Source organism: Gallinula chloropus, assembly GCF_964237585.1.
Source record: "Gallinula chloropus genome assembly, chromosome: 5".
NCBI classification, from domain to species: domain Eukaryota; kingdom Metazoa; phylum Chordata; class Aves; order Gruiformes; family Rallidae; genus Gallinula; species Gallinula chloropus.
Genome location: NC_140090.1, coordinates 60527853 through 60547563, shown reverse-complemented (window position 1 = coordinate 60547563; position 19711 = coordinate 60527853). Strand labels below are relative to the sequence as shown.

General features: G+C 49.0%; 1 protein-coding gene across 1 annotated transcript in view; it reads left to right on the top strand.

The window, feature by feature from the left end:
• Positions 1 to 931: 931 nt before the first annotated feature.
• The window catches only part of TLL2 (tolloid like 2), a gene marked incomplete at both ends in the record, with an annotated part of 93399 nt that continues 74619 nt past the window's right edge, over positions 932 to 19711 (top strand). The window contains one exon of the mRNA XM_084264367.1: positions 932 to 1082. Within this exon, the coding sequence (XP_084120493.1) occupies positions 932 to 1082 (151 nt within the window). The remainder of the gene's footprint in view (positions 1083 to 19711) is intronic.

Genomic DNA, 19711 nt, shown 5'->3' with positions numbered 1-19711 from the left:
GGGGAGAGGCAGGATGGTTTGCAGTAGCCTGCGTTGCTGCTGCGGAGACGCCTGAATCATGTCGTGCCTTTTTATGCTCAGGTATCATTCACTGCTATAGAGAAGAAGAGAAGTGACAAAGTTATAGATAGCTGATGGCAAGCCATCATCTGTCTGAGTGAAGGGAGGGTTTGGAGCCAGTGCTGTGACGGGAAACACTGCTCAAAGATCCTGCTGAGGGAGCTTGGAATTGCACAGCAAAGAGTTATGGCACGGGGGGATTGTGGTATATGTGTTTGCCCCAAAAACCTCCCATGGAGCTTGTTTGCCTGTCAGCTCTCTCTGCTCACCAGTACAGCATCTGCACTGTCTTTGCCTAATGCTGGGTCTGTTGGTCAGCAGGAGAATCCGTGGCCAACTCTGAACTTCTACTTCTTGGAGCAGCACCTGCCCTGTGCAGTGTGGAATTCATACAGAAAGCACCTAGCTGGCCCCTGTGAGGTGCCTCTTGAAACTCTTTAGCACCCAATGAGCTGGCTGGGCTTTGGGCATCTGCCATTTCCCTACAGGGCCACTGTTTAAGTAGTAGAAACATCCCACCTGTGTGGACTATCACAAGCCGTCAGCCCTGAAGGATGATACTTCCCACCGTGTTACCCCATGCTCTGCTGTTAAAGATGCCCGAGGTACCACCCAGCCTTGGGCAGCTGGGGTCCACCAGCTCAGATGCAGCCCGCGCCCCGGGCTGGGGAGGGAAGGAGGAGGGGGGGGCTGCGGGGTCCGTTGGGGGCGGGGCAGAGGCGCGGAAGCGGCCGGGATTGGCTTGTCGTGCCTTGAATGACAGCGGTAGCGTCTCCCCTCCTTCCCTCCCCCCCTCTTCCCGCTACCGGCGGCGGGGTTGACGCCGTGCAGTGCCCGCAGCCCGGGCAGCCGTGCCGCCCTCTCCGCCGCTATGGGCTGCGGGGCTGTCCCGCTCCGCCGCTTGCTGCTGTCGCTGCTACTTCTACCCGCTACGGGGACGGGCGGGCGGGGAGCCGCCGTAGCGGTGGGGGACCCGGAGACGGCGGAGGAGCTGATGGAGTACCGCGACCCGTGCAAAGCCGGTAGGGGAGCGGGCGGGATGCAACTCCGGGAGAAGTTTGCAAGCACGGCGGTGGCGGACAGGTGTCCCTGCGAAGCGCTTCTCGGTAGCCCGGTGTCGCCCGGTACCGGCGCGGCGGGACGGGCCACGAGCTCACCTGGCCGCAGCGAGAGACACCTCCCCGCCCCTCCCCCCCTCACCCCCGCCCCGCTCCGCTCCGGCCGGGAGCCGCCTCGGCATCCCGCTCGGCATCCCAAATCCCAGAGGGCACCCGGGGGGCTTCCCAGTAGCTCCCTGCCCCGCCGGTGCTGTGGGTTGCCGCTTGCCCGCCCCCGTCGCCCCGTTACCTGCGGGCCGGAGCCTCCTCCTGGGGCCTTGTAAAACACCACCCCACACCCCCCCCTCCCCCTCCGCCCCCTTCGCTCACTCACCTGTTATCCGCCCCTCCCAGGCAGGACCCCCTCCGCAGAACCAGGCATATGCCCGGCGGTGCTTTTCGTTTCAGTGGTGGTGTCGTATCCCTCTCTCCCCTGCCCCCTATAAGCTTTTTCCGTGCATTTTTGCAGCCTGTTGGCAGCTGTTTCAACTTGTCCTGGGTCCGGCCGGCCCGGAGCTGCGGCGCGTGCCCCGGGATGGGGGGCAGGACCCCGGCGGCACTCGGCGGGCCGCCTCTGCCCGGGGCTCTGCCGGGGCTCCCCGGGGCCGGGGGCCGGTGACACCGGCCCGGGGTGGCTTTAAACGCATTCTCTCCAGCAAGCCTCCAGCTGCTCCTTCCCCTTTGCGAGTCTTTCGCCCCCGTGACTGGCTGCTCTCGGTTGTTCCTGACCTCGTAGTGGCCCCTATTAACCGTTTGGTTTCTCTTCTGTCATCCTCGATACTTTTATTTAGAGGGAATATGCACAACCCAGGTTTTCTCCTTGGAAAACCGGTTCCGTGCTCTTGGTGTGGCTGTTACTCCTTTTGGTTCCAGCTGTCGGCAAATGTGTTCTTGTGAATTGCTTCTCTGCTGGGAAATTGGCAATCGATGCCTTGTTAGCCCTGTTCCATTGACAGAGAACTTTGTGCAAAGTCTTATTTTCATAATGCATAATCGAAAAAAGGAGAGAGTTTTTTTTCTGTGTGGTGTTCTTGGTCTCTCTTTTGAACTGGGGCTCTTCCCCACTGAGTGCTCTCCTAACGGTTCATCAGTGTCCCTTGGTGATAGCTTCCCTTGTTATCAGCTCTCTCCCAACTGTGTTTAGGAGGCTTGTGGCTGTATCTGCTCACATAGACGTTGCTTTCACAGAGCTCATCTAGCAGAGCTCCTCTGCCTTGTATTGCAAGTTGTTTAACTGGCATCTTGTGCTGGTTGTATTAAGAGTGGTGGATTTTATTCCAAAATCTATCTCAGTCCTCTTCTTGCTACTGAGAATTTTTTGCACAAAGCATTCCATTGATCAGCAAGTCATTTGTGATATGATGTATGGCTTGGTGGGTTGTTTTGTTTTTATTATTCTTTTAATCAATATTAGACCCAGCCCATCCAAATATGCTTTCACTGTGTTTGTGTCTAATTGCTCAGTAGTAATGAATTAATCTCTCTTTCCAGTGAAGCTAGGTGTTAGTGATATGGCTGTGGTTCAGGCCTGAAGAGCTGCAGGTATAGTAGCTTTGGGTTTACTTGCTTTCTTCTCCAAAGTATGGCATTGTTTCCAGTGTGTCTCGTGCACTTGGGGCTGTTTGGTATTACTGTCAGGTCAGGTACGTGGAGGATGAGGATGCTCCTTTAAAGACCACATAGTATTTACTTTGACTTACCTACGTCAGACAAGGAACCTGTGGCAGAAAGAAATAGTTATTTCCCTAATCTGTCATTTATTTGCCTTTGCTGTAAGATCCTTTCCTTCTCCTGCAGTCCCCTCATCTTCCAGGCTCTCTGCCTCTTGCTTCTGCACATACATGGAGAAGAGCCTAGACTGCAAAAAGCAGCCTCCCTTCATTGTACATCCTCACCTCCTGTCCTTGTGGGAAGAAAAACCTTACCCCTGTTATTCCTGTCAATTCACTTTCCTCAGGATCAGTTGCAGAAATGATCTTTATATTCTGACTTCTCAGTGTTTGCCTCTAACGCTTTCCCAGTGTTTTCTTTCTAATAGAAGTGAAGGCAAGACCTCTGGAGGTTGCAGGGTCCTTTCCTGGAGCCCAGGACCAGGCTGGAGCTTCTGACACTGCTGGCCAACATCTGTCTCTGGTGGAGGCTGCCAGGCAGCCCAGCCAGCATTGCTTTGGCTTTTCAGTTGCCTAACTGAGGCTCTGGTGCTGCAGTTGAAGTCTGCATCTCTCACCTACCCCGGGTGGTTGTGGAGGACAGAATGTTACTTTCTGCTTCTCTGCAGCCTTTGTCATCCCTGAGCACTGTTAGCGGCTTTCTCAAGTTTCAGTCGTCTTTTCTGTAGAAGAAAGAGCCTCTGGCTCTTCCAGCCTGTCCTACCTGGCTGTGCTTTCTGGCACTCTTTCCATGTGGGCTGTATCAACCACCCCTGCACAGCACTTAGGGAACAAGACACTCCTTATGTGCCACCCTATCTCTGTGTACTGAATGGCTCTAGCTTTTAAAGTCAGCCCCAAAAAGGAGTAAGCAGGACTTGTATCACATGAACCCTGCCTCTTCTCCTCCCCCTGCCTTGTATTCACAGCCTCTGCCGCCTTCTTCCAATGTAAAACCATCAACAGAGCCAAGCAGGTGTTCACTGCTGTGAATGCCACCCTGAAGGGATGTCCAGCCAAGGTTAGTGAGCGAAGAGATCCATTGCTGTAAACGAGGTGAGGACAAGCACACCTCTAATGAAGCTGCCCCTCCAAGGTGGGCTCTCTGTCAGGGCACAACTGTTGTCTCATGCCTATGTAGGAAGTCTGCCATGCTCTGTCCTGATGTGATATCACAGTGACAGATCTTAACTTCCTTGGATTGACTTTCTGCACGGGTGGGACATGTCTAGAAGCATGACTGGTGAGAGGGCAGAGGTTGTGGACCTGCTGTGGAAAGCTCCTGTGCCTGGTATGTTTTGCAAGGGAAAGCTTTTTATGGTCTGTGGAAACAGAGCTGGTGCTGTCAGCCTCACAGTCGTGTTTCCACTGCTGCTGTAGGCACAAGCTTCTGTGCACGGTCTTGTGGCTGCAGATTGTGTGCAAGCTCTTAGCCCGTGGTGAAGACAAACTGCTGCTCTGCTTATGTGTTTTCCAAAGCTGCTAAAACTATAGGGCTTTACTACTTCTTTGCTGCAGGCTAATGGCTGTGACCCAGGGGCCCTGATGGATCTGGCAGGTTATGAAGTGAAAGCTTGCCAATTCCTCACCCTTGCAGCTCATGCCCTGAGGTTGAGTGCAGACTGTCGGTGGTTCGTCTGCTAGACTGGGAGTGAAAAGCCTGGCACATGCTCCTCTCCATTGCATTAGCTAAGGGTGTAATAATCTCCAAGAGCAACGCAGGACAGACATCACAGGGCAGTAACTCCCTAAATCTCTGCAACTACAGAGCTACTGGTATAAACGTTCCCAGTTACCGGGGCTCGGCTATCTGTCATAGCTCCACTGCTGCTCAGCCTCTTAGCTCCAGCCATCCAGGATATCCTTTCCTCAGTCTGAGCCTGCTGATCTGCCTGCTTGATAGGGTAGAAAGAGAAGACAGAAGGCCTGGATGGCTGATAAAGGGGTAACCGAGGCAAGGCTGCTGGATGGAGTTGCCAGGGTCGGTGACAGTGCTGACTTTGCTGGTTGGGTTTTGCTGAGTGATGCAGCAAGTCAAAGCTTTTCAAAGGCAACGGTACAAAGATTCCTGCCCAGATCTGCTCCGTTACAGATGGAAAAACATTGTAAGCCTGACGTGCTTTGGATAGATCTGCTGCTCAGAGGGTCCAGTTAAAGATACCCGGGCCAGGGTGCAGGTCTAAGTGAGGCTGCCTGACAGGCAGCAGAAGCAACTTTGGATGCCTGATAAATAAAACAAGCACATCCTTCTGGGGCTCCTCAGGCAAGCTGGAACCAAAGGAATTAAATAGGCTGCAATTTGTTCTGGTGGTTATTTTAGTGCAGGCGTATATGAACTTTCATTTGAGGTGAAGAGCAGAGTCTCTGATGTTCAAAGTGACCCTGGATATGGTATAGTCCAACTTCAGTCAGCAAGGGGAGGTGGGAGACATAGATAGGAAGGGGAGCTGGACACTGAATAATTTGTCCCCTGGATATTTAGAGGCTTGATGACCTGTTCCCTCCCTCCAGTGGCAAGCTTGTGATGAGGTGCTTTTCCACTTGCAGGTGAGGAGAAGCAGCTGCAGTGTCTCTCAACATCTTGGTTTCTGGGTACTTTGGCTCCTAGTATGGTGCCTTTTGTGAGCCAGAGGTGCGGTGTCATTTTGCAAGGCCTGGCATCTCCCTCAGCAGCTCCTTTTCCAGGGTGGGGACCATGGAAGGTGTCCTGTGCTGGAGTCCCCTGTTTCTTGGGGCAGTTGTGTCTGCCTGGCTAGGCGGTTTATTCTTTTTCTGACATCTCCTGTCTGTAGGATGTCCAAATCTAGACATGGTCTGACTGCCAGGCCAAATGGGTGGCGTGGTGTTTCTCTGTTCAGATGTGTGTGCAAGGAGACAGGCAGACCTGCCTGTCTAGTGGTGTGCTCCTGAGCCAGATGCCAAAGAGGTCATGGGCTCCTGCTGCCCAAGCATGTCTCTGGTACCCTTTGGGAGGGTTTGCTTTGCTGAGGAGAGCCATGCTGAGGAGGAATTGCATGTAGGTACAGATGAGGCTTGCATCTCAGCTTCTTTCCATGAGACATTGATCGGTGATGGCTTTTGGTGATGGCTTTTTGCACTGGGCTGTTGCTTGCAGAGCCCGTGAGCGGGCAGACTGGGTGTGGGGAGGCTGCAAAATGGGACTGGGACTCTGCAGGGGGAAGGCAGTGGACAAGTGAGTCAGTCTCTGGAGATTTTGTGGAGTGCTGGCTATGTAAGCTCTGAGGTGGGAAGTGTGAGGGGGCAGTATTGGGGAACTGCGCACAAGTCCCATCTATCCTGTTGCTTTAGAAAAGTTGTTGGAGGAGCAGGTCTGCAGTGGCAGAGCAGCTCTTCCTGCCACACCACTGCTCTTTTGAGAGTGGATGCTGTTTGCCCATTTGCAGAGTACCACTGGACATCCCTGGTTTTTTCCCCATCAGCCAGTTTGATCCAGCAGCTTCTAAATACGCCATCCAGAGGTGTCACACCCTTAACGAGTGCTGTCCTGAGAGAAGCTCTCATGGAGAGACATAAATCGTGCTTTGCTGTCATTCTGTTCCTCCTAGCTCTCCCTCTGTACAGGCACAGTGCCTTTTGTTCTGGAAGCAGCGAGTTTCATTTGGGTTGAGCCACAAACATCTGAAGTCGCGTGCAGGCATTTCTGTGGGCAGCTGAGGAATTCACTGTTAGCAACTGAAAGCCTTGCAGGGGTAATCAAATGAGAAAGGGGAGAATACTCAATACTGTGAAGTCTGGGTCACTTGAGTATTGCTTGGGTATTGAGTGGGAGGCAGGTGCTGTTTTTTCTGCTGGAAGCACAGATCCATCAACTTAGCAGGGAAACCTGAAAGCTCTTTGCAGGCCATGCTGTGGATCCAGCCCACTCAGCTCTTGATGAGGGCCTTCCTACTGTCTCACAAGTTGCCCTGTTTGGTTTGGCAATGACAGCAGCACTGGTAGGGCATATGCTAACCTGCCCTTCCCTTGGGAATTCCAGGAGGAATATCCTTTGCCATCTTACAGCTTTTCTGTAAAGCTTTGAAGCCCCAGAGCTGGCATGGAAAGCCAAGGTGAGTGGCAGTGCCGCTGTAGTGAAGGCACCAGTGCATCTGGCATGGGGCTCTGAGTTGTAGAAGGTGGTGATGGGACCAGTGGCTCACCCAAGGGTGGTCAATGTGGTGTGGTGGTCGTGCTGGTTGCTGAATCTTGGTCTCCTGACATTTGAAGCCATATGGGCTTCCAACAGAGAAAGTTTCCTTCCTCCTTTCTTTGCCACCAATACTTACACATGTGATTTGAGGGAAACGTCTGGGACATAACTCAGTCCTCAGCACTGATACAAACATTTATAGAGGAAGGAGAAAGCCCTTATGGGCAATCATTCCCCTTAGGTTCCCCCCCACCCCTGCTCCCAGTAAGTTGTGGAAAGGGTTAAATGCTCAAGGAGGAAGTTGACTGAGTCTTTTTGGGTGGTCTGGGAAAGAATGAGAGAGCAGGTTATTCAGTCTTTAATTTACCTGGCTTGGGGAGGTGACAGCAGTTACAGAACGGAAAACAGGTGGGTCAGGGCTACTGGAGACACCCTGTCTTTATACACATTTGGCAATGCAGCTGTTTCCCATTGGGGAGGCTGTGTTTTGCAGTGGGGCTGACCTGCAGCAGAAGTTTACCCCCTCAAAGGGAAGGTTTAAGGTGGCTTTTATTTTAATCCTGGCCAAGAGCAAGCTAATGGCTGTGGCTTAAAGAAAAAAAATAGCCACCAACCATTTTCTTCTGATTGAGATCCCCAGGAACAAAAGCCTGAGGTATTTAAGAGCAAAACTTTGATCCCTGGGCAAAGGAGTACTTGAGATCCAGGTCTGAAGTCCATCCAGTGTTTAGCTGTTGACTTGGGATCTGACAAAAACGTGCTTGATCTTTGGCACTTCTTGGGGTGTGTTGGATCTGCTTGTCCTGTGTGAGATATAATGCTTGGTGCTGTTCCAACACTTTGGGATTAAGCGATGGGCAAGCTTAGGATGGGGGCATTTATTTCCTTAAAGAAGCCTGGTAGGGTGAGGAAAAGGTGTTTGGATCTGTCATAGATACTTCTTCACAAAGGCCTTGTAGAGCTCTTCTTGAACTTGGTAGCCTGGGTGCAGTTCACAGGGGTATGCCTTTGGCCATAACCCACACAGGTTTGGTCAAGGAGGGCTGCTCGTTCCTCAGGCATCTGGTAGCATTAGGTTAGTGAGTCACAGAGCCCTCCATGCACTTACAAACTGGCAGCAGCCAGTCTCCCAGGCTTCAAAAGTCTACAAAGCCCAGGGTTTTGGTTTGATGCAATTTCCCATTGTGCAGTTATATTCTACCTTTGCAGTCATGCATAGTGTGTTTACACCTTGCTAGACAGCTAAACAGAGAGCTGGCTAGGTTCTCCTGGTAGCTCACCTCTGTCTCTCTGCTAATGCTGTGCCTGAGTGGGGCAGAGCTGTGTGACTATGAACACCCGCTGCAGTGTTCAGGCTCGCACATCTGTACTGGGGAAATTGTGGGTGCTGTGTGCCTGATACACCAGACTTTCTAGCCTCCTTTCTCTAATGCTTCCATTTCCCTTTTTTCCACAATGCCTTTGCTGTGGAAACCCTTGTGCTCTCTGCCTGCTTCCCTCTGTGTTTCCTACTGATCTGTTTTGGATGGTTTTTTTGTCTTCCTTTTCCTGAAGCATCCTCTCCTGGGCTGTGGAGTACCCTCTCTCTCCTCTTCTCTCCTACCCTGGCAGTAACTCCTGCTGTTTTTCCAGTGGTCATAGGTTCTTCTGTTGTCGCTCACCTGAACAGCAGCCCTTTGAAATGGTGTGCATTGACCTGCTGTGTTCCTTGAGGAACCGGTTCTGTGCAGCCGGATGTTTGCTGCAGGAGTTGGGCTGCTGTGCCAATTCCCCTTGCCCTCGAAAAAACACAGGGAAATGGGGTTGGCTTCTGTAAGTCTGTCCAGAGCTGTCTGTGCCAAGGAGATGGTACTGGGACAGCTCTGTAGGATATTTTTGGGGCCAGCCTACCTTGAAGGGAAGGAGGCACTTCTGACGCTGAATGACCCGGTTGTCCTGGATCATGAGTATTGCGGGTACAAACCCACAACAGCACTGCTTCAACTAGTGCTGAAATGTGCTTTCAGTGCTTAGAAAGGGTGGATGATTGAGGAGAAACTGTCTGTTGTTTTGATTCAGTGACTGAGTCTTCTGCTTCCCCCCTCCCTTTGTTGTCGCTGAGCTCCCAGAAATGCTGATCTCCGAGGGCGCCTGTACTTTGATGTTCAGAGCCACTCCAGCACTTCCTGAACAGGAAGGTTCCCTGTCAATAGAAACTGCTTAAATGTGCAAGGAAGCCCTTGATTAAAGAACTCTCAATGATTGATTGCTCTTTCTTGGCCAGTTTGTGTCAGCCCAGCTTGGAATGGAGAGAAATTTTTAACTGTGTGTTGAGAAGGAAGCCCACACCAAACCCCAGCCACTGGTAAATCACCCTTAGGTTTGACTGATACAAACTGGCAGAGATCTGCAGCTGCTGCTGGTCGGTGAATCAGCTCAGCTTTACACCTGAATGGAAATTCACATCCTCTTAAGTCATTTTGATTTGGGCAACTGTCAGCACCCAAGCAAAAAGCATCTGTTTAACCTCCCTAATCCACAAACCCAAAAAGCTGCTTGTAGAGCAAATCGTGTTGTGAGACAGAAGTTCAAGTCTGCTGAGCATTTTATCTCCTCGTATTGAGAGTTAGTGTTGGAGTACAGTTCAGTTCCTTTGTCTGCTTACTAGAAGCTGGTTGGTGCAGTCCTGGAAGGACCTGAGCATTACCTTTCTCCACATCTCGTGTCACAGCTGTGGGTGTTTCCAGTGTCCCACACCTCCTCTGTGTGACTTTGAACTTAGCTCTGCCTGCAAACAGCATTGCCTCATCAACAGTGTTTTCAGTTGCTCTGAACTTTGCCAAACTTAGCTGGTTTAGTTGGTATTTTGGATGCTGAATTTCAGGTGAGATGTGCTCAGATCATTCATTCATTTCAGAGGGCAGAGTTTGGAGGACAGAGACTTGTATATAACTGTGCCCAGCCTCCTACTAGTGGTGGGTGTTCTTAGCAGGGGGGCCAGTCCCTGCTCCAGGGGCAGGTGTCTGTCGTGGAAGTAGAGGATGTGTTGGCAGGATGCTGTGCAATGAACATATTTTCTCAGTAAGGCATCGGTTTTGCTTTACAGTTCCCCAGATATAAAAATACTTGGATGCACTGGACCTGCAAGATTAAAACTCTCTCCCGTAGAAATCTGTTAGACCTGCTTTGGAGCTTGTGGTGTAGCTCCTTGGGACAGAAAGTAGGCTTTAGTGGTGTGAAGTGGAACTGTTGTAAGCAGCTGTCTTGTGTGATGTGGGTATCCTGAGACTGCGTCAAATACAGGTAATGGAGGGAGCTTTTGGTTGAATTGTCCATGTTTCCTTTGCAGAAGTTGGGTAGCAAAATGAGGCACGTGCTGCAGGAGAAGCTTGGATAGCTGCATGGCAAAGGTGTTTGAGCTGTACTGGACTCAAGAAGCCCTGGACTAAGAAACAGCAGTTGGTAAATAACCCTGTAAAGCCAGGGACTTGACAGACAGTGGGGAACCTCATAGTGACCTGTGAGTTAGCTGGCCTTGAGAAGGATGGAAATCATGCACCTGCATTTCCCTTACTATATTGGGCTGAAGTTGGGTGATCTGTTGGGTGGTGTTGTCAGGAGCTCATGCTAGATATAGGCAGAGGGTGGTAAGATCACAACAGTCTGTACTACTTTAATGGAGTCTAGTCTGTACTACTTTAATGGAGTCTGTCAGGAGGTCTCCAGTTAGAAGAAATTGCAGTTCAAAGTTGCATGAATCTGGCTATAGATGTGTTTTGATACTACAGAGATGTAGTTCAGGTGTCTGTGGCGATCAGATCTTCTTGTACCTTGCTGCTCTCCAGATGTTCCTCTGTTGGTTTGTCTGCTGTCTGCACAATCCTGACAAGTATAAGGCACAGCTTTTTGCCTAAAAGTGAGTTTTGAGAATTTGGCTGGTAGGCCAAGAGGTTTCAGAGCTACTCATGCAGCAGGTGTGGTTGTTGTGGTTCTGTTGCGGTCACCTACAGACCTTCGTCCTGGCTGGTGTCCCTGGCCTGGGAATGCAGAGATGCTCTGATTCTTGGAGCTGACCCAGGGAGTGGGGTGTGCTGGGGTGGCCTGTTGGGCTGGTTTTTGACCTGGAAGAGAAGACGGTTATTTGCTGTGCTGTTGATGTCGGAAGCTCCGTGACGCTCCGAGCTGCAGCTGCCCCGTGTATCAAGCTGCTGGAGTGTTGTGCAGTTGACCGCTGCCTGGATTTAATCTCTAACCTTTGATTGTTCTTGAAAGTGTGTTCTAGGGATTGCGTTCCCACCCACACTGCTCCTGTGACCCCGTCCATTTCCTGGGTGTCTAAGTACAGAACAGAAAAGATTCATTAACCTGGCAAGTAACCTCTTTTTATGGGGGAAGTGATTTTCCGTCACGCTCTGTTAGATCCCATTGATTTCTGTTTTTCCCCTCTTTGGCCTCTTCTGTCATATATTCTTTTCTTTGTCATGCTTCAGTAGGAAGGTGATATGTGATATGCTGGGGGTTGTATGTTGCTGTTTCCTGGGCAGAGCACTGGGATCTCTTTAAGGCTGTTGCTTGAGTGCCCAAGTCTTTGCCTTTTCTTGGAAAGCTCTGTTGTCAAGGTAAACTGCTGGTTAGTAATGGGCTGATGAGATGAGGAATAAAACCTCCTGGCTGCCTTTTTTGTTTGTTTTTGTTCTTTGCCCTGAACATGAAGAGCATTTTCTGTCCTTTCAGCCTCTTAACCTATTGTGCAATCCCTCATCTCCGGGTAGAGGTGTGACATATTTGCCATGGCGTTTGCACGCAGGTATGAAATTAGGACCCTCAAACCATCAAGTGTGCCACCTCCTTCCATCCTCCTGGGTAATATTGGTGCCTGGGTCCTGACGCTTTTGCAGAACCTCTGTATTTCATAGCTACGCCTTGCTTGGTATGACATGGGAGGAGCTGCCAGGGTTGGGCTGTCGCACTGGCTCATTATGATGGGATGAGGTATGTCCTTGGAGCTGGGCGGAAGCACGGGGTGTCCCCTGTTTCAGGAGGAGCAGGACATCCTGTGCGAAATTGCACATGGGCAATGGGGAAATGGTTTCTTCCCAACAAGTGCCCCTCCTCCTGTGCACATCTGTGTGCTCCTCTCTCTGGACAGTCATCTTTATGCTAATGCAGCTATTGCAAAGATGAAGTATTACAAAGGTAAACGTTAATCTGTGCTCTCTGAGCAGGATACCTCAGTTTTGAGAAGGGTATTGCTGGTTACTAACATATTTGATTTTTAGACAGAGCCTTTCTGTGATTCAAAGCAGGTATTTTACTAGTTGGAGAAATAGTTTTCCTTCCATAAGTAAACTTCTACCTTTTGTATTAATTCCTCAACTTTCATGGTTCTTTCTAAATTCCTTCTCTTTATGTACGGATGTTTTGTGGTAGAAGTAAAGCAACTGAAAATCTAAGGGAGCATTGTTGTTTCATAAAGATTTTTCTATTGTTACAAGAAGCCATATTCTGAGGAAGTGGTTGGCCTTTACACTGCCTGACCTATTGCTTCCAAGGCTCAGCTGATCAGCACAGGGAGCTCTGTCCAAAAGCAGAAATAAAGCTCATTGTGGTGAGGTTTGTCATCTAGGTTGTCCCAAAGGAAGATGCATAAAGAACAGATCCTATCAATTTACACATATTAGGCTGCACAGTCTCTAAAGTGGGCAGTTAAGCCTTGAGGGGCCAGTGAAGGAAGATGAGCTCTGTTTTGCAGACCAAGTGGACTGGTCCTGATGTGGAGAGCTGTGCTCCCACCTCTCAGTGAGACAGACTGCGTGGTGCCAGGCTGTTTGAAGGCTTGCTCTCATCATTCAGGATGTTATGTGGGAGAAGGGGGAAAAGCTAATAGGAAGCTTTTGTAGGGAAAGAGGGTGTATGCTTTTGTGGGTGGGATACACCAAAAATTCCCAAAGACCTTACCAGATCATAGTGGTCTTTGCTTTTAGTTGTGGGTGGATGTGTGGAAACAAACAACAGGCTCAAGAGTCCTAATGCATTTGATTCAGCATTTAGAGTTGTTTCCTCATATTGCTTTGAAGGCCTTGAACTTTCTGTTTCTATGTTGTTCTTTAAAAAGAAAAAAGTTTTTCCTCATGTCCTTCATAAACCCCAAGAGCTGCTGATATGCCTTGAAAGGGGGAGCAATTAATGTTATTTGGAGTACAGACAGAAATTACCTGTTAATGCTATTTGGAGTACAGACGTTGGAAAGTCTCATAGCAAAACTGGGAAAGCTGGCAATACTGCTATCAGCAGAAGGCGTCGCTGTCAGAGGAGCAGCCAGAGGTAGGGCTGGCTAGGGAGGTTTGGAACACTTTAAAATTTTGGGACACTTTATTGTCCAGTGTGAATGCTGGGCTGGAGCTTGGTGGCCTCTCCCTGCAGGACTGTTTTCAGAATGCCAAAATGTCCTTTCAGTCAATGCAAAGGCTCGAGGGGTTGTGTCTAAGCATGTACAGAGCTTCCTTCCTGTGTAAGGAGAGGACATCTCCTCTGCCCTTGGTGCCACTGTGTGATGCAGGCAGCTGCTGCTCCCTTGAGGACTGGCCTGAGGACACCGTTCTGCTATAGGGAGAGAAATTCTGGAATAAGCCATGTCCTGGAGGTGAGGGTTGGAGTTGTGGTATAGGTGGTGATGCTTCTCTTACTCTTCTGCTGGTGGTGAGGCGGAGAGGGTGATGAATACACCAGAAGTCCTGTGTGTCCTGAGGCTCTTATTATGGATTATCAAAAATCCTGCCAGCAGCCACTGTTACACTTTCACAAGCCACGGTCTTGGTGTTGTCTCTATCCCCCTGCCTTGCCCTGAATTTCGCTAACATGCGTGAGTGTGGAGTCCTGAAATTCAGGTTCATGGTTCCAAAGTTCATGGTCTTGAGAATAAACAAAAAACTATTGTGGTGGCTGAGAGCTGGGTACCCCATTAACCCAGAATCATGAATATTTATCATGCTGGATTACAAAAGAACATAGAGACTATATTGTATTTCCTATAACTTTATTTCCATGGCATCTTTTCTTGGCGGGTCACTTTAATGTAAGCTTTGCTTATTTAGTTGCACACTTTAAGCCGATTAACTTTTTACTAATAAAATGTGCGTTGACTCCCTTTGTCCCAGCTCCTGTTTGTTTGTACCTACACTCCTGTGACAAAGAGTCACAGAGAACTGCTTTAAGCTCCAGCTAAATCCCACTGCTGGAAGCTTTGAACGGGCTGAATGTGTCTGGGGGTGATTTCAGCTTTGCATTTTCTCTCTCAACCTCTCGCTGCCTGGAAGTTGGGCCCTGCAAAGCAAGCTCTTCTGAACACCCCCTCCATTTCTGAAACTGTTTGTGGTGCTTTGGGGTTTGGCAGGAACCATCCAACCTGTTATTGTCGATCTCTGAGCTGTGTCAGAATATAACTGTTAGTGGGGACAATTGGAGAAGCTTTCCAGCCACAGAGGCTGATCTGTGGTGCTCTGTGTTTGGTAGTTTACCAGCTGGTAACCACATTATTCCTTTTTTGCTTACATACCTTGGCCTGTCATTCAGTGCCAAATATACTGCATGCTTTAGTGTGTTTCCTCTCTGGGAACATCCCAGAGAGATGATTGCATCCTGCCATTTTATTAAAAATGCTTTATAAAAAAATGATCTTTTTTTTTTTTACTCCAAGGCAGTTCAGACCAGAATTTTAAAGTTAGTTTGGAACCTAAATGTGTGAATAAGCACTTGAAAAATAGTTTCTAAAGGCCTCTTATAAATCTGTTTCTTTGTATTTGGAGCTATGCTAAAGCTAAAATGATCCCCTAGAAATGTACTGTTACTACTTAAGAATGGCTGATCTGCCTCAAAACAAGCTCAGAAGCCTCTTTCCATCAGGCCAGCAGGAAATGCCAAGGGAGGTGTACAAAAGCAGGGTAAAACAGTGTGACATATCCAAAAAGTGTCCCTGACTGCAGTGGACTCCACAGTCCCTGAGCCAGAGATTATTCATTGTCTTTAATTATTTTGGATAGCTTTGTCTTCCATCTGCTTCCTTTTTGACCCAGCCATAAGCATTTAGTGTCTGTAGCCTCCTGGGCTGAGAAGTTCCAGAGCTTAACTGCAGCATCCCTTTGCTCTTTTCATACCCACTTGTGAGTCAGCACATCAGCTGTGGCAGAGGTTTAGTTGGTGTTGCCTACCAGTTCCATCCCTGTCTCCTTTTAGACCAAAGCTTCTCCATGTGTTGTGTCTCTGACTTGGGGAAATTTGGAGGAATGCAGGTATTTTCTATAGCAGAAAATACTCATCCTTTGTTATTGCAAGAAAATCGTTTCTCTGAGATCCCTGAGCTGGCAGGGGAGAAGGAGGGGAATTGTTGAGGGCAGAGCAGCCGTGCTCCACACCTCATGGAAATGGCTTAGTGCTTCTCTCCAGCGCGTTTTGCAGGAAAGTGTTTGACTGCTCAGCTCAGGTCTGAGGGATAATTCTGAATGTGCCCCTGAAGTTACTTGGGGTGAGGAGGGGATAACCTGAGGGTGTGCATGCCATTGCTCCTGCGTGGCATTGCTGGTCCTCTCCAGTGAAGTGCCTACAGTTCTGGTGGGAGGTAATGGAAAGGAGGACAGTGTCGGAAGGGGACGTACTGACCACAAGTATCTGGGCATCTTCTAGTGTTGGAAGTTTGAAACTCCTGTTACTTTGTTAGAGTTTTTGGTGAGGTTTTGTGGCTGAGGACAAAGTTTCAGAAGGCACCTTGTGTTTGTGATGGCCTTGACTTCAAGAAAGGACACTGTGCCTTTACTACTGGACCCCTGAGAAAGATGATAGACAAATTGGTTTTTATTTAGTCTCAGCCAAGCTTCTGGCTGCCATGGTGTGGTTGTATGGTGCATGTAGGCAGGTAGCTCTGTGTTGTAGCATCTGCAGATGGCTGCTGGTGGTGTTCATCACGTGGACAGTCAGTGGATGAACCAGGAGGTTAAGAAGAATAAAAAAGACAATCTTTGTAGAGCCAGTAGTAGATTTCTAGTAGTGCTCAGTCAGATGTGTTGGACAGGGTAGAGAAGTTGAGATGGGTGAGAATAAATGTGTGCTCTGTCAGTGTCAACAGGAGCAGCGCTGCCGGTGAGTTGGTTCTGTGGCTGCCATGAACCCAGAGCATGCTGCTCCAGAGCAGAGCTTTGACTATATGCGCCTGTCGCTGGCTTTCCACTGCTTTGGGATTCTGCTTAGGAAAAAGCAGCTTTAAAGGGCAATTGATAACAGCACTTCCTAGCTTGTGAACGTTCACAACCTGTCCTCATTATGATGGCACCTGGAAAGCATGCAGTGACAGTGCACCTCCTTCAGATAGTCCATTCAGCTGACGGCAGAAGAATGTGTAGTTAGTGCAGTGGATGTTTTTTTCTTTTGGGAGGGATTTTTCTCTTGGGATTTATTTATCATTTCTAGATCTGTGAAGTTCCTTGGATTATCTTCCCCAAATTTCCCAATGGCTGATTACCTTGCATCTAGAACTAGTGGAACAGATGAGGCTTCACATGAGTCATGACTGACTTTCAACATCTAGCATGTGGATGTAAAGGGACCTAATAACAGTAAGCCCAGAGAAGTATATTGACGTGTTCCTGCTTTTATTTGCTCTCTGACCTCCTGTCATTGATCTTGTGACTTCTCTTGTGAAGTCAGACCTGGTAAGGAGACAAAGAAAGGCTTAGCATGTGAAGCCATTACCAGCCACAGAAACTGGTTCCCCATCTGATGATACGCAGTTCCTATGTGACAGCTGTGCTGGGTCCTGCAGTAGGGACACTGTTCATATGAAAGGATGCTGTGGTGCTGAGAGTATCATTTTTCTGCAGCAGTTCCTGTTATGGACACACAAATTTTAAGGATCTTGGTGTGCTCAGTTTTCTCCTGGCTGAGTAATACAAGAATAGGGTAGATGTGTTTACATCACCCCTCTGTCAGCACTGTAGTTCAACAGTCCCCACTGCATTGATGTATCTCAGGAGTGGTGTGTATACTGCAAATGCTGTGGAGTGTTTGAATGTGCCTGATGAAGACTGATGCAGGGCAGTAATGTCCAGGTAAATGAATGAAACCTGGACTTGGGGCTACTTGTGTAGTTGAGTATGGAGAAACAATTGTCATGTGTTGATTGCTTTGTTTAAGGAATGCTAGGCTAGGAACTGAGTTGGGTGTTCTGGACTTCCTTAAATATCTTTCTAAACTTCCTCAGGCTTCTAGACCCTGGTAATATCCCTTTATACTAGTGGATTTGCATCTCTGTTGCAGGTGCATGAAGAGTGGGTCAAGGTTTGTGTCCTGCCATGCTGCAGGTCTGTGCAAAATCTGGAGGGGAATCAGAAGGGTACAGCTGGAAGACCTCCATGCTAGGCAATGCTTCTTTGTGGTGATCATAATCTTGTTCAAGGTTAATATTAAAGCACTGGTGTGTGCCTTGCAGGGGAACACTGGGTTAAAAAGTGTGGTGTTGATGTGGCAGTGGAGGGATAACTGACAGGAGGGGGAAGAAAAGGAAAACTCTCTTGGAAGAAGAGAAACTCTCTTTGGTGGCAGTCCTTCTGAAAAGTGCTTGCATCTTGCTTTCCACTGATCCAGAGCATGGGAATCCTGCTCCCCGAGAGGGTGACAGATGACCCTGCTCATCCTTTCTGGTAATGGTGGGAGGTAAAAGACTTTGCTACAGTTCCTTTGGGTTCTCCTGCTGAGCTAATTCCCTGTCCCTGGCATCTTCTGAAGGAGCAGGAGGTGTTGAAAATCAGCAGCTGCTGGAGTAAATGCCTGGGCACTCAGTCTACTTTCTGTCCCAGCACAAGTGTCCCTCTGCAATGAATAAGCCAGTTCCCATTCCTGGTACCTTCCTTTCTCCAGGAATGCTGGTGACCTGCTGATGCCCAGGGGTACTGCTGTAGGAAACTGGGACCAGTTTCTAGTTTGCAGTTCTTTGAGCTGGAGTTTTCCTGACATCAGCCTGCCTGGGGCTGGGAAGTGTTTTCAGAGCCTGAGCCAAAAAAGGACTTCACTGCCTCGGAGCAAGGCTGACAGAGGCAGTGAAGTCTGCCTTACTTGCAGTGTTAAATCCTGGCAACTGCCTCAGAGCAGCTCTGTCCCCTCTCCCCTTCGCCCCCTGCTTTTGTCAACCTCCCACTTCAAAGCCAGGCACGCTCCTGACACAAGACTGTTTGCTATCCAGAGGGCACAAACAGCGTGTCAGGGAAAGAAGTTGTCTTCATTCCCTGTGTAAAGTCATTTTATTAAGGCTGGGAAGTGTCAAAATTGAAGTTGCTTGTGCACCAGTCCTGCTTACGTGTTGTGATTTGCTAATTACGTGTTTGCATTGCGCTGTTCCTGGCTTAGATCCAGCTGTGGGATGAAGGGGACTGATGATGGCATGTGCCATGTCCTGCCATAGGAACACCTTTGGTATGAAAGGACACTGAACTATGCCTCACCAGCATTAAATACAGGCAAAATATAAATCTCTCTGTTGAGTGCAAACTTTTTCTCCTCTTGCAGAGCCAGGGAAGTGCACACTGAGCAAAGACAAAAAAACCCTCTGTCTTTTAGACAGCTGGGTGGCACTGGGGCAGATTGTATGCTGATGCTCTGCACCAGTGTTGCTATGTGGTCCTGAGGAGGACAGTCATCCTTCTCCTCTTCTTTCTTCTCTCAGTACTGATGAGCTGTGGAAAGTGAGGGGAATCAGGGATTGGGCTGGTTGAGAACAAACTGGCTGTAGCTAATCTTCATTGAGAGATGCTCCAGTTTCCATGAAGTTGCAGGGCATTTTATGTATTAGTGATCAAGTATGAGTAGAAAGCACAAAGAAAGATTTAGCAGTTTATGGAGGCGTGGAAGGAAGACCATGTTTGCCTGTGCGTGAAGCATAAGCCTTGTTGAATGTCATCCTCTGATGGATGCTTTAAGTAAGTCTTGCTGCATGAGAGAACGGGGCTCAGGGTGACCTCTCTTTCTGGCCTTTCCTAAGAGGTAAAGGATTGATAGTGCCTCTTTCAAATTACTTAATGCTGTGGTTTTATTCTGGCTCCTCACATCTGCTGTGTTGTGATACAATGCTGAATGCCATGAGGGGCCTTTAAAAGGCCAACAGCTTCTGCCTGAGATCCTCTGGGCTTCAAAGCCTTTGGTTTCAGTCTGGAGCTGGTTCTAGTAGCAATTACATTGTATCTGATTTCCACCTTGCCTTTGAGATGGCTGTGTGTTGATTTTCCTTCTATACCCAGTCTGTTCATGACAAGACTTGTGTGTTCTGCCGTGATGTTCCCAACAGCTGCGTCTCACCGTGAGGAGACAGACTGCAATGGAGAACCTGCATACGTTCCTAATGCTCTCTGAGGGCAGCCTCCCATTACTGTAGCCTCATACTTGCACGTGCTCCAGCCATCCTGCAGAGTTCAGGGCATGAAATAGCTCCTGTAATTTGGACCCATGGGAAGAGGATGAACTGGGGAGGACCCTGCATCACCAGTGGAAGAAGCAGAGGTGGCTGCTGCTAGTATGCTGAATTGCACAGCATTTTCATTCATTCCAGCTGTTTAACAGGATTACATGAGGAGTGGCTTCTGCCTGCAGGCACTTGGTGCCTATGGAAGTCTGCAGCTGTCTGGATCGGTTACATGCAAATCCGATGCATAGGAATTTATGAATGACAGAAGCCATGTGGATCAATTGCATAAGTAGTTTTTAATGTGCTTTACCCTACATCAGATTTGAGGGGGACT